General features: G+C 50.3%; 1 protein-coding gene across 2 annotated transcripts; it reads left to right on the forward strand.

Annotated features, from left to right (window-relative positions):
• The first annotated feature begins 818 nt into the window (after nt 1-818).
• On the forward strand, nt 819-12,556 carry CAMK1 (calcium/calmodulin dependent protein kinase I). 2 transcript variants are annotated; one of them, XM_079795668.1, is made up of 14 exons: nt 819-1,604; nt 2,023-2,061; nt 2,148-2,227; nt 3,731-3,845; nt 5,568-5,699; nt 7,272-7,430; nt 7,540-7,678; nt 8,480-8,606; nt 8,701-8,776; nt 9,460-9,572; nt 10,150-10,228; nt 10,324-10,411; nt 12,112-12,229; nt 12,335-12,556. In XM_079795668.1, exons 3-14 carry the CDS (start codon nt 2,191-2,193, stop codon nt 12,415-12,417), a joined length of 1,266 nt encoding a protein of 421 aa, XP_079651794.1. In that variant the 5' UTR covers nt 819-1,604; nt 2,023-2,061; nt 2,148-2,190; the 3' UTR covers nt 12,418-12,556. The 2 variants fall into 2 exon arrangements, with proteins under 2 accessions (XP_079651794.1, XP_079651795.1); XM_079795669.1 differs by having other exon boundaries at nt 821-1,604; nt 7,356-7,430.
• The last annotated feature ends 67 nt before the right edge of the window (nt 12,557-12,623 follow it).

The following is a 12,623-nucleotide window of genomic DNA, read 5'->3' on the forward strand; positions in this document are numbered from 1 at the left end:
TAGCTCAGTGTGTATTTGGGGTGGGCATAGGGAGGGGAGATGAGGACCTCATTCCTGGGCATGAAGTGTATTTTTCCATGGACTAGACAGTTGAATACTGAGATTTGAGGGAGGGAAATTGCCCGCCTCTTGTCCCTGGACAAATCAGGTCCCTTCTCTGGGCTTCAGTTTACAGTTAAATATAGCTCTCATATTTTGAGTCCCTACAGGTGCTTCACATCCAATATCTTAGAATTCTCAGGAAAAGTGAACAGTCATCAATATTCCCATATTCCAGATGAAGAAACTGAGGCTCAGAGAGGTAAAGCGAGACTCAGATAAGTCAATCTCTAAAGCCTTTTTAGAAATCTTAGCCATCTTCCTTTGTACATTGGGCATAATAGATTGGCCACCCTCTGACACAGTCCTGAGAATAAAGAAGGAAAGTCAGTTGAAACTGAGTTGAGGTAAGCCTTGTCTTCTCCCCATCTCCAGCTGGACAATGCAGGAATTCAGGACGGGGGAGAGGCACTGGCACGCGATTAAGGTGAGTGGGGATGCAAAGCAATGTGCCTGCCCCGGCTGGTCACAGTCCAGGTCTGCCCCCGCTTCCTGTGAGCTGCTCCCCCTTCCTCCCTCCGCACCAAATTTCTTCCCAAGGAAGGCCTTGCGCAAGAGGACCTCGGTCAGGTCCCTTGGCCGCCTGCCTGCCGCCCCAGGAGCGGTTTCGTGCCCCCCTCCCCTCCAACCATCAGCCCCTGGCGCCTGCCCAGTCACGTGGCACTTTGGTTCTCTTTGGCTAGCCTCCTTCAGGATCCCGATTTAACTCCCTCTCCTCCCCCTTTCCTCCCTAGCCCCAGTCCCTCTGGGCGCCACACCCAGGTGTAGGGAATTGGGGCATCAGCTCTGCCTCACTGAGGGACCTCGTGCTTTGTTTTTTCCACTTATAAATTGAGGTTCCATCCAACCACTGTCTCGATTCTCTTCATTGCCTAATCTTTCCCTATTGCCCCATCCCCGCACCCTCAGTCTCAGGAGCCCTTGTGAGGGGCCTAATTCCCTTCTGGACACTAGTGGAGGAGCGGGTTGGTAGAGAGGGGAGGGAAAACGGAGCCACAGAGTCCTAAGGGAGCTTCCAGACTGGTCTGAAACTCTATGAGGCGACAGGGTGAAACCGGCCAGCCTCTGGCATTAGACAGACCTGGGTTTAAATCCGGCTTCGCCTCTGACCACCTGCTGATTTTTAACCCTTCATCTCTTTGGGCCTCCGTTGACCTCTCTGTGAAATGGGGGTCCTACCGGAGACGAAGGGCGGGAAGAGTCCAGCAGAGGACTTGTATTAGAGATCCTCTAGGGTCCCCCCTCACCCGCCCCCCCACCCCTCGCGCCCCTTCCCCAGCCCCGGAGCTGAGTCTCGCTTCTTAGTCCTTTGTCCCTCCGCCGCAGGCTCCTCCTCCACTGACATCAGAGCCGCAGGCGGGCGGAGGGAGCCAGCTGAGCCCAAGCGGAGTCCCAGCGAGAGAACAGGCGGGCGGGCCAGGCGCTCAGCAACTGCGGACCTTGGCGGGAGCTCAGCGCCAGCCACCTTGGGCCTCGCAGCCAGCCCCGAGGCGGGGCATCCGCAGGTACTGGAGAGGGGGGCAGGAGGGACGTCCCGCCTTCAACCCCGGGCGCCTAGGAGGGGCGGCTGGACCCTGCAGCCTCTGGACGCCCTCCCCCAAGGAGGAGAGGGGGTGTCGAGGCTGGCTGGATTCTGGGTGGGCCTTTTCCCCACTACCTCTGCCCTAGGACCAGCAGGTGCCAGGAGGGCCGGTGGGGAACTGAATGGATAATAGAGGAAGGTGGGGAGGAGTGTGTGTGTGTGTGCAAGGAGCTGGGCCTGAATGTGGAAGGACTGGGCATTTGGAGGTAGAGATGTGTGGGGCTGTGTTGGGATGTGCTAATGTCTTAGCATAGGCATGTGGATCAGATGCAGATTTGCAGTGTGTTGGTGTGTGTGTCCTTATGGGTGGGAATGTCTGGTAATCAGTGTTTCTGTTGCAGATATGTGTCCAGGTGTTGTGCATGCTGGTATCTCAAAAGGTAGTAAAAGTGGAGGGTGGGGTATATGATTGTGTGCTGATGACATTTGAAGTTAAGTGTGTAAATTGTTGGGGTTTGGTTTCTAGTATTGGAGCTTCTAGAGTGCATTGGAACTGGAGAGTGAAGGATATGAGTGAATCTGGGATGTCGGGTATACAGGTGATGGGTGAGTGTGTTATTTTTTGGGGTATCATCTGATCTAGGTACATACAGATGTGTGTCAAGGTGTGAGAGCAATCTGTGGGAGGGACGTTTAGGTGTGAGGATGTCTGGGGGATCATGTGTTTGGGTATATGTGCTGATGTCTGTGTGCATATATTATCAGGTGTCAGGGTATCAGGGTAGGGAGTGTGCTGGATCTGTGGGTAGGTGTTTGGGTTTAGAGGTGTGGGTGGGGCTTGGTGTGGTGTGTCTGGGTACAGGGACATGTTTGAAACTGTGAGGGTTGTATGTGCTAGCCTCCAGGTGGGTTTTAAAACTGCCTCTAAAAAAAATAAAAATAAATAATAAAACTCTGCCTCTAAAGCTTACCATCAAGTCTCATTTCGTGAAGAGGTGGCTGGCCAGGCCCCCCTGGGAAGGAGGTCCCATCAGAGGAGTGGGATCTCACACCAGAGACTGTAGTCAGGGCACCTTCCCCACATTCTGCAGAGGAAAGAGAGAAGGAAAGTGCCTTCCCTGAGGTTACAACATGGTAGGCTCTGTTTCAGCCTCTTCCTTTGTGGGCCTGGGATGGGACTGAGGGGCTATGTTTGCTGAATTGGCCCAGTCTGGCTGCATATTGGAAGGACCAGCTGAGGTCAGGCCTTCCAACCCAGGAAGGACCCCTCTAAGGCCTTTGCCCTCAGCAAACTTAGTTGGGGCCCCAGCAGGGGTTCATTTGGGAAACTGGACCTCTGTTTCCACAGTCACCATCTGATAAATGGAGAAATAACTCCTATCCTCTCCTGCAGACAGAATCTCAGCAGAATAAGGTAGAGGCTGGATCAGGGTCAGGTGAAGTCAGGAGGGGACAGGCTGGGTGGGACCATTTCTCGAGCTGCTGAGACCCAGATAGGGAGTCAGGTGGGAAGGGGAAAATAGGAGTCCTGGCCAGTTCCAGCTGTGGCTGCTGTTGCCATGGCAACTATGCAGAAGGAGCTATTTAAAACTGTGGCTGAGATATTGCTGAAAGCCCTGGCTGCCGGAAGCCTGATTTCCGAGAGGCTGAGTGGGGAGAAGGAGGAGGGAGAGGAGACACCCCAGCAATTCCGAGGGTGGGGCTGGGACATTGCTGGTTCTGGGGACAGGGGGTTCCTCCCAGGTTTTGTGCTTCTACAAGCTGTTCTGAGACCTTCTCTGCTGTCCTTTGGGAAGCCAGGGTCCCCTGGGGTGTTTGGATTTGGAGAGGGAGGAACTGGGAGGTAAGCTGAATAAATGAATGAATGAGTGAATGACTTTGTTGAATAAAGAATTTTGCTACCAACATGAAGGATTTTCCTCTAGGCATAAGGGTTTCCTAAATGAATAAATGACTGGTGAATGAATGATTGTTTGTTGAATGATTTTGTCATATAAATGAATCAAAGAATGACTAGATGCAGCCCGAATGACAGAATGGGGCTCCCAGTACGTTTCGACATAGAAGTCTGGGTCTTACGGAATCTTTTCCCTCCATTCCCCTTTCTAGGAGCCCTGGCTGTGGCCGGGGGGCAGTGGGCCATGCCGGGGGCAGTGGAAGGCCACAACTGGAAGCAGGCGGAGGACATTAGGGACATTTACGACTTCCGTGATGTTCTGGGAACGTGAGTTTCAAGGCAGGAGAGAATGGGGGCTGTCCCTGAGCTGAGGGGTGGGGTTGGGAAGGTTTTCACTTTTGGCCTGGTTGGCTGGGAAGGCTGAGTCCAGGGTGGTGCTTCCTCTGGTCAGTTGATCACTACTTCCTGTTTCCTACAGCCCAGCCCTATGGCAGCTTTGCCATGGCTGACACTGGCTTTTTATTTCTGGCCGGCAGTGGGTAGAACAGGGGCTGCTCTTGCCATAGCTCTGGGTTCCCATGGAGAGAAGGAAGTTGGGGAGAATGAAGGAGCCAGTTTATTCAACTTGCTGCCAAGGGCTGGGAGTTCTGGCCTACGTCTGGCAACTACAGCTGGGCATGGCTCTGTTGTTCATGCTGGGAGTCCAGAAATAACTCAAACCTGGTCTCTGCCCTCAAGTTGATCTCAAACATGTGAGGGAGACAGACACATGGAAAATGCCAACAGGGTGCATGCTGGGCTCCAATTAAAGAAGAGAATGAGGACTCTGGAGAGCTCAGAGAGAGCAGTGGTTTCTGCCTGGGGAAATACTTTCTGGAGAAGGGTGCATTAGAGCTGGGTATTAAAAGATGGGTAGGAAAGAGAAAGAGAAGCACATTTGTCTGAGAAAGAGAAGCACATTCCAAGCAGAAGGAATAGCATAAGCAAAGGCTAAGAGGCATGTTTTGTGTGGAAAGGAGTAGAGTCAAGTGGAGCTTATCATCAGAGACTGGGGAAGAGTGGAAAAGGCTGGAGAAGAGAAGGGAACAGGTCATGCATGGCCTTGAAAGCCAAACTATGGAGGCTGGACTTTATCCCACAGGCCATAGGAAGACATTTAAGACTTTTTGGCAGGTTTGCAATTCAAGATGGTCACTCTGACCACAGTATGGAGAGTTCGTTGGAGAGGAACAGGGCTGGAAACCAGCAATGAGACTACCACAGTCACTAGTTATCCTGATGATTGAGCTTTCACCATGGGAGATGCTTTTATTTGACTTATGACCTACTATCCAAAATGTTGTAGAAAAAATACTCTAGTAAACCCTCCTTAATCAGTGAACTCCAGTGCAACTGAGTTTATTCCTTTCGATGAGCCTGTTGTAAAGCATTGCTTCTCAAACTTCAGTGAACATACAAATCACTCAAGCATCTTATTAAAATGCAGATTCTGATTTAGTAGGTCTGGGGTGGGACCAGAGATTCTGCATTTATAAACAGTTTCCAGGTAATGCTGATGGTATTTTAAGGTTCTAAAGGGTGTTAAATTAGCCATGACTCAAATTGGCTTCAGCAGAAAAAGGAATCAATCATGCACATAATAAAGAAGCCCAGGCATGGCTGGATCCAGGGGCTCCATTATGTTATCAGGAAATTGTCTTGGACTATTTCTCAGCTCTGATTTCCTTTGTACTGTCTTCATTCTCAAGCAGGTTCTCCCGAGTGGTGAGAACATGGCTACCATTATTCCCAGGCTTATATTCTACCAGCTTAGCAGGAAAGAGCACCACATTCTCAAAGTGCCAATAACCTGGCTTGCATCACATGACCCAATTACCGTGGCCAGGGCACAGACTACTCCGATTGGCACTAGAGGATAGATGAGTGATGGGGGAGTCTCATCCCACCTCCTTGGTCCAGAAGTGGTCACATAACCCATAGAAAATGGAGGAAAGGTTGGAGGGAAACTGGGGTTCCAGGTCCCTGTCTCATGAATACCTTTCCCTGCAGTGGGGCCTTCTCAGAGGTAATCCTGGCAGAAGACAAAAGGACTCAGAAGCTGGTGGCCATCAAATGCATCGCCAAGAAGGCTCTGGAGGGCAAGGAGGGCAGCATGGAAAATGAGATTGCTGTGTTGCACAAGTGCGTGAGCCATAGCCTGACCCTGCCCAGGTTGACCTTTTCCATCTTCATCTGACCCCTGCTTTGGGCATTTAACCTCTCTGAGCCTCAAATTACTCATTTATAAAATGGGGTAATGATCTCCACTTATCAAGGTTGTGGAGAGCATTAGTGGTCCTTTATTTCAAGTGCCTGGCACAATAGCTAACATGACAGATGAGATTGAGATGTCCTTGCTTATTTACAGAGGTTTAACCTGTTCAATCAGGTCTAAAGGTCAACTCTTGGACAGGGCTTGAACCCACATATCTCAACTGGTGGTATCGCTAGACTTACCTCAAGTTCTCCAACATAAAAAGCCACTCAACAAGTTCAAAAAGGCCTGTGTGCTGAACTTCTGACTAAATCAGCAACACCTGGTCTATGAATTGTTCATGCTGATATGAAACTTGCTGCCTTACTAAAACACTTAAAAGAATCTTCACTTCCAGTTTCTTCCCTGAGCTTTCCAACCATCCTGTGCAGGGACAAAATGATCATTTCTACTGTTGGTGGTAGGGGTGAAGGAACAGGCCCAGAGAAGGCAAAGGACTTGTCCAAGGTCACACAGCAAGTCTGTAGCAGAGCCATCTTCCATCAAGCTCAATCACCATCACTGGTATATTTTTAAAGCATTTACTATGTGCCAGGCATTACCTGCATTATCTCATGTGATCCGCACCCTAAGTCTTTGAAGGAAGTACTATCATTGGCTTCATATTATAGACTAGAGGCCTGTTGCACGAATTCGTGCATGGGTGGGGTCCCTTGGCCTGGCTGGTGATCAGGGCTGATCGGGGCCTTCTCAGTGAGTTCCGATCGGGGCTGGCCGGCCGGCCGGCCAGGAGGAGGGACTGCGGGAGGTTGTCCACTGTGGGGAGGGACTATGGGAGGTTAGCTAGCCAAGGGAGGTTGGTTATGGGAGTGCACTGACCACCAGGGGGCAGCTCCTGCATTGAGCGTCTGCCCCCTGGTGGTCATTGTGCATCACAGCGACCGGTTGTTCCAGCCGTCCAGTTATAATGTTCACTTAGGCTTTTATATATATAGATAATAAAAGCGTAATATGCAAATCGACCGAACAGCAGAACGACCACTCAGATGACCTGGACGACCTTCCGGACGAAGCCGGGGCTGGGCTGCGAGGGCCAAGGCAGCCAGGACTGCGAAGGCCTACTCTTGCACGAATTTCGTGCATCGGGCCTCTAGTATATAAATAAGAAACTGAAGCTCAGAGAGGTTACACTCAATTCTGTAAATGTTCCTGGGCACCTAATCTGCACCAGGTGCAGGAGGTACAGTAGTGAGCAAGATAAAGCCCCTGGTGTCATGTAGACTGACAGACTTATCAACACAGAAAAATTTTAAAAATCATGTGATCAGCACTGTCAGGTCCCTAAATAGCACATAGTAGAGGCAAGTTTGGACCCAAGTCTGTCCAATGCCAGAGTCTAGTGTTTATCTCTATGCTCTCCTGCCTTCTAATACATTATAACCCCTGTGGTAAATCAGCTTTTCCCTTTGGGATCCAGATCCTTGGTTTATCCTATCCAGATTTCAGGCGGTGGTCCTTCAAGGTGAAGATGGGAAGGTGGCTGAGCTGTCCTCAGCTCTGAACCACCTCATTTCTCCATTCAGGATCAAGCACCCCAACATTGTTGCCCTGGATGACATCTATGAGAGTGGGGGCCACCTCTATCTCATCATGCAGCTGTGAGTGGCCTCAACTCCAACCCTTCATCATACCTCTCTCTGCTGCCCCCTTCCTAGCCTCCCTGCCTCTCCTGCTTTCTTGGTCAGACTGCCCTGTTCCCTGCTGCAGGGTGTCAGGAGGGGAGCTGTTTGACCGCATTGTGGAAAAAGGCTTTTACACGGAGCGGGATGCCAGCCGTCTTATATTCCAAGTGCTGGATGCTGTCAAGTATCTGCATGACCTGGGCATTGTACACCGGGACCTCAAGGTAAGGTGTGAGGGTATGATGAGCTAGGGCACCCAGGGGTGGGGCTCTGCACACTCACTGTGAGACCTTGGTTAACTTTCACCCCTTTGCTGAACCTTGGCTTCCCATCTGCAAAATGGACCTTGTAAGCCCTAAACTGCCTCTTCCCATTCCAGTTCGGACACTCAAATGGACACAAAGGTGAACTCTACTGTCATTTTATCCAAATAATGGCTTGTGTCTTTTTCTGATAATAAAATTCCCATTTGCTCTTTGTAGAAAACTTGGATGGGAGAGCAAATAATGAAAATATCTAGAAATCCCTGAAATCCTAATTCTCAGAGATTATGATGAGGTTCACATTGGGTAGTACATCTCATTCCAGTCTAAAGGCCAGATCTAGTTTGAATCCTGGCCCTGTTACTCCCTAACTGTAGGTTCTCAGGAAAGTCACTTTTCCTCTCAAGGCATCGGTTTCCTCATCTGTAAGGTGGGATTATTCAGACTGGCCTGGTAGCATTGTGGTAAGGATGCAATGAAATCAAGCATTAGCACAAGATCTGGCACACAGTAGGTGCTCAAATATTATTTCTTTAGGGTTTCACAGTAAATACCTGAGCTTTACAGGAAAATTCCCTCCCACATCTTCATGGTCCTTGTCCTTTCTAGAACGTTTAACCTCCTTGAGAACCTCCTTGAGTTTCGTGTGCCTCCAACTAAGATAGCAGCTGTGAAGCCATAGGGGCTTTTGGGGGCCCATTGTTTCGAAGGGGGTGCTTGGCCATCTCTGACTGCCCCTTCCCCTCCCTCCTGCCCTCTAAGCCAGAGAATCTGCTGTACTACAACCTGGATGAAGACTCCAAGATCATGATCTCTGACTTTGGCCTCTCCAAGATGGAGGACCCTGGCAGTGTACTCTCCACGGCCTGCGGGACTCCAGGATACGTGGGTGCGGAGGGCCCTGGGCTGGGACCATGGGCAGGGGAGGAACCAGGAGCTGCAGGGCAGAGATTTGTTACCACCATGTCCTCTTCCCTCCATAGCCCCTGAGGTCCTGGCCCAGAAACCCTACAGCAAGGCAGTGGATTGCTGGTCCATTGGAGTCATTGCCTATATCCTGTGAGTGGGGTCTTGGCCATTGGGGTGCATGGCTCCAGAGTTCTCTTCTCCCCTACTTTGCTCTCTTCCTCCCCTCTGCAATTTTTTCCTTCCTGCCCTCCACATTTTTGCCTACCAATTAATGACTAATATTACTTCATTCAATAGATACTATGTTTCAGACATTGCACCAAGCACTGGGTGTTTAGCAGAGAACAAAACAGGCAAAGTGCCTGCCCTCAGGGAGCAGACACTCTAGTAGGGGAGAGAGACAAGTAAATAAACAAGCAAACAACTAGTAGATAAATCCATAAAATGTCAGGTGGTAAAAAGTGCTATGAAGAAAAATGAAGCAGGGTAGGGAGCTGGGGATGGATGCCATTTTGGATTAAAAGGTCAGGGAAGGCCTCTCTGAGGTGACATTTGAGTGGCATCCTGAATGAAGTGAGTGAGCCAGACATGAATAGCAAGTGTAAAGGCCCTGAGGAAGGAAAGATGGTGGCATGTTAAGGAATAGAAAGTGGAACTGGACAGGGACAGGAGTGAATAAGGCAGAGAGGGGTAGATTCCCTCAGCCCCCTTTGTAAAAGGGGGAACTCCTTCCTGTGGGTCTTGCCTAACCCCTGGGACTGCCCCGAAGCTCCACCCCGGAGCCAATGGGTACACTGAAAATGGAAAATGAGGATGAGTTTCTCCCTGCCCAGGCTCTGCGGTTACCCCCCCTTCTATGACGAGAATGATGCCAAACTCTTTGAACAGATTTTGAAGGCCGAGTACGAGTTTGACTCTCCTTACTGGGACGACATCTCTGACTCTGGTATTTGGGGCTTTGCCTTCTTCCTCTGGGCCCTGCCTCTGGTGCCTTCCTCATCTGCTTTGGGGTCTCCTCACTGCCTTCCCTAAGTCAGTTGGGCCCCAGACTAAGAGCTGTCTTTGAGACACCCACCCCAGGCTCTTCCCTCTGCCTGGCCGTGATCTGAGAAACCTGTAGGCATTCATTCATTCAGTCTTCAAACATAGTATTTTTGAAAATACCTCCCCCACTGACATCCTAATGCCTAAAACACCACATAAATGTTTTCATCTGTCCTTTTGTGCCTCCTAGTAGGAGGCAAACCTGTGAAACCATTATCAATCATTTACACATCAGTGTGAATACACTGAGTAGAATCTTCTAAGAACACGTTTTTCTTAAGGGAAAAGGGAGAGAGCTGGAATGCTGGGGTGTGTGGAGGGCTTAGAGAAAGAGAACAGGTGGGGTGAGACGGTGCATGAACAAATCTAGCGGCTCATCTTGCTTGGATGCCAGGCCAGACCTGAGGGGTGGATTCTGTTTTGGGGGTGTCCATAGGCACTACCATGTTCTTTCTGTCTTTACTTTTGTCTTGGTTCAGCCAAAGATTTCATCAGGCACTTGATGGAGAAGGATCCAGAGAAGAGGTTCACCTGTGAGCAGGCCTTGCAGCACCCATGGTGAGAGCTTCCATGAGCTATGAACTGGGGAAGGGCCTGGGCCCCCAGGCCTGCCTCTGCCTTCACAGATAATCCTCCACATACCCTTACTCTAGGATTGCAGGAGATACGGCTCTAGATAAGAATATTCACCAGTCAGTGAGTGAGCAGATCAAGAAGAACTTTGCCAAGAGCAAGTGGAAGGTGAGCCCACATTCCTAGTCCTGGGTCCCAGCCTCCCCAGGATTCCTCCCCACCCCCAACCATGCCTCAGCTAGCACAACACCTAGTACCAAGTTGGGTACACAGTAACTGCTCAAGGATGCTTACCAAAGAACCTTTCATTCAGTCAATGTTCCCTGACACCTACTCTATTCCAGTGAGGGTCCCTGACCTCCAAGTCTAGAGGGAGAACAGTATATAATTCTTAAGGAGACATCTAATCCAACCTACAGGGTCCTGGAAGGGGCATAAAGGTGGTGATGGCCTTACAGACCTACAGCTGAGTAGGAATTAGCCAGGCATAGTAGAATAATGTCTAAGGCAGAGGGTATCAATGTACAAAGGGCCAAGGACAAGAGAAAGTGTGGACATTAAAGGAAGTGCCAGTGCTAAGGATGGCTGTACTGGAAGGGCTTTGGGGCAGTGAGGGCTTCTGGGATGTGGGGCCCAGGCTGGAGATGCAGGTAGAAGCCAGGGTCTCGAGTGCCACAGTGGAACACTGACTTGATCCTAACGATTCTAAGGAGCCCTAGAAGGATTTTCAGCAGGAATTTGCCCTTTAGAAAGGGCTCTCAGGATGCAGAGAGAGGCACAGAGTGAAGGCTTGGAGACCCCTTAGGAGGATGTGGCAGAAAGGCAGGCCGGAGACAGTGAGGGCTGGACCAGAGCAGAGGCAACAGGAACAAAGAACAGTAGTTGGTCCAGGAGTCAATTAGGAGGTGGAATTGACAAGAAGTGATGGTAGAATGGATATTGACAGAGATGCCAAGGGCTCGCCTGATACTTGTTTTGGGTGATTACTTTGGTTTTGGACATGGTTAATTTGAGGATTTTATGGAGACATCTCGGGGGAAATCCTATCTAATAAAGAGGGAATACGCTAATTGACCATCATACCCTCACAAAGATGGTGGTGCCCAAGCCAATAAGGAGGGGATATGCCAATTGACTGTCATGCCCTCAAAGATGGCGGCACCCACAGCCACATGATGGCGGCGTCCAGTCCACTCAGCCCCCCAGCTCCCCAGGGCTGGCTCAAGGCGCAGGCAAGCCTCAGATGGCAGCTGCCCAGCCGCCCAGGGCTGCCAGAGGCTTGCACTGCCGGCAGTGGCAGCAGCAGAGGTGTGATGGGGACATGGCCTTTCCCTGATCGCCGGGTTGTCTCCCACCCCTGAGGGATCCCAAACTGTGAGAGGGAGCAGGCCGGGCTGAGGGACCCCCCCTCCAGTGCATGAATTTTCATGCACCCGGTCTCTAGTGTTAAATAAATAATGATATGTACACACCTGGGCAAGTTACTTAACCTCTCTGTGCCTCAGTTTCCTCCTTTGACAATGGTGACACTAATAGTGCTCACCTCAAAGATTTCCGTAAAGATTAAATGAATTACTATGTAAAGTGTTTAGAACAATGCCTGAAATATGCTATATTGTGTTTGCTATTATGTAAATATGAATTATATATAAAAAGTTACATATCTGTTTATATACTTTTTATATATGTGTGTAGATGTGAGTGTAAATACATAATATGGCTGAATATAATTTAATAAAGCCTTGCAGGTATTTCAGGTGGTTTTAGGGAATCAATAACACCTGAAAATAACAGAATCCCACCGCCAGACCCTGCCCCATGATCTCCCCCTCTCTCAAAAGTCCCTTCTCCCCCCCATCTCCCCACAGCAAGCCTTCAATGCCACGGCTGTGGTGCGGCACATGAGGAAGCTACAGCTGGGCACCAGCCAGGAGGGGCAGGGATCGACGGCGAGCCACGGGGAGCTGCTGACACCAGCAGCTGCAGGTGAGGACCGGGACTCTGTGAAAGGGTATGGGTGGTCCATGAAGAGGCACCCAGGCTGGAGTGGAGGGTCTGCTTCTACAGCCAAGTCTGTTCTCTCCCATGTAGGGCCAGTGGCTGGCTGCTGCTGTCGAGACTGCTGTGTGGAGCCGGGCCCGGAAATGTCCCCCAGGCTGTCCCCCCAGCTCTAGGTCCCTGGATCCAGGGTCAGGATCCCCTGTGTGTGAGAGATTGGGGGCAGACTGCTCCCCTTCTCTCCTTGAACTGGGGTTACCCTGTTCCACCCAACCCCACCCCACCCCTTTTCCTACCACTCCCCCACTGCATTTTCCATACAAATGTTTCTATTTTATTGTTCCTTCTTGTAATAAAGGGAAGAGGATAAAACCAAAGGTAG

The sequence above is a fragment of the Cnephaeus nilssonii genome, assembly GCF_951640355.1.
Source record: "Cnephaeus nilssonii genome assembly, chromosome: 17".
NCBI classification, from domain to species: Eukaryota; Metazoa; Chordata; class Mammalia; order Chiroptera; family Vespertilionidae; genus Cnephaeus; species Cnephaeus nilssonii.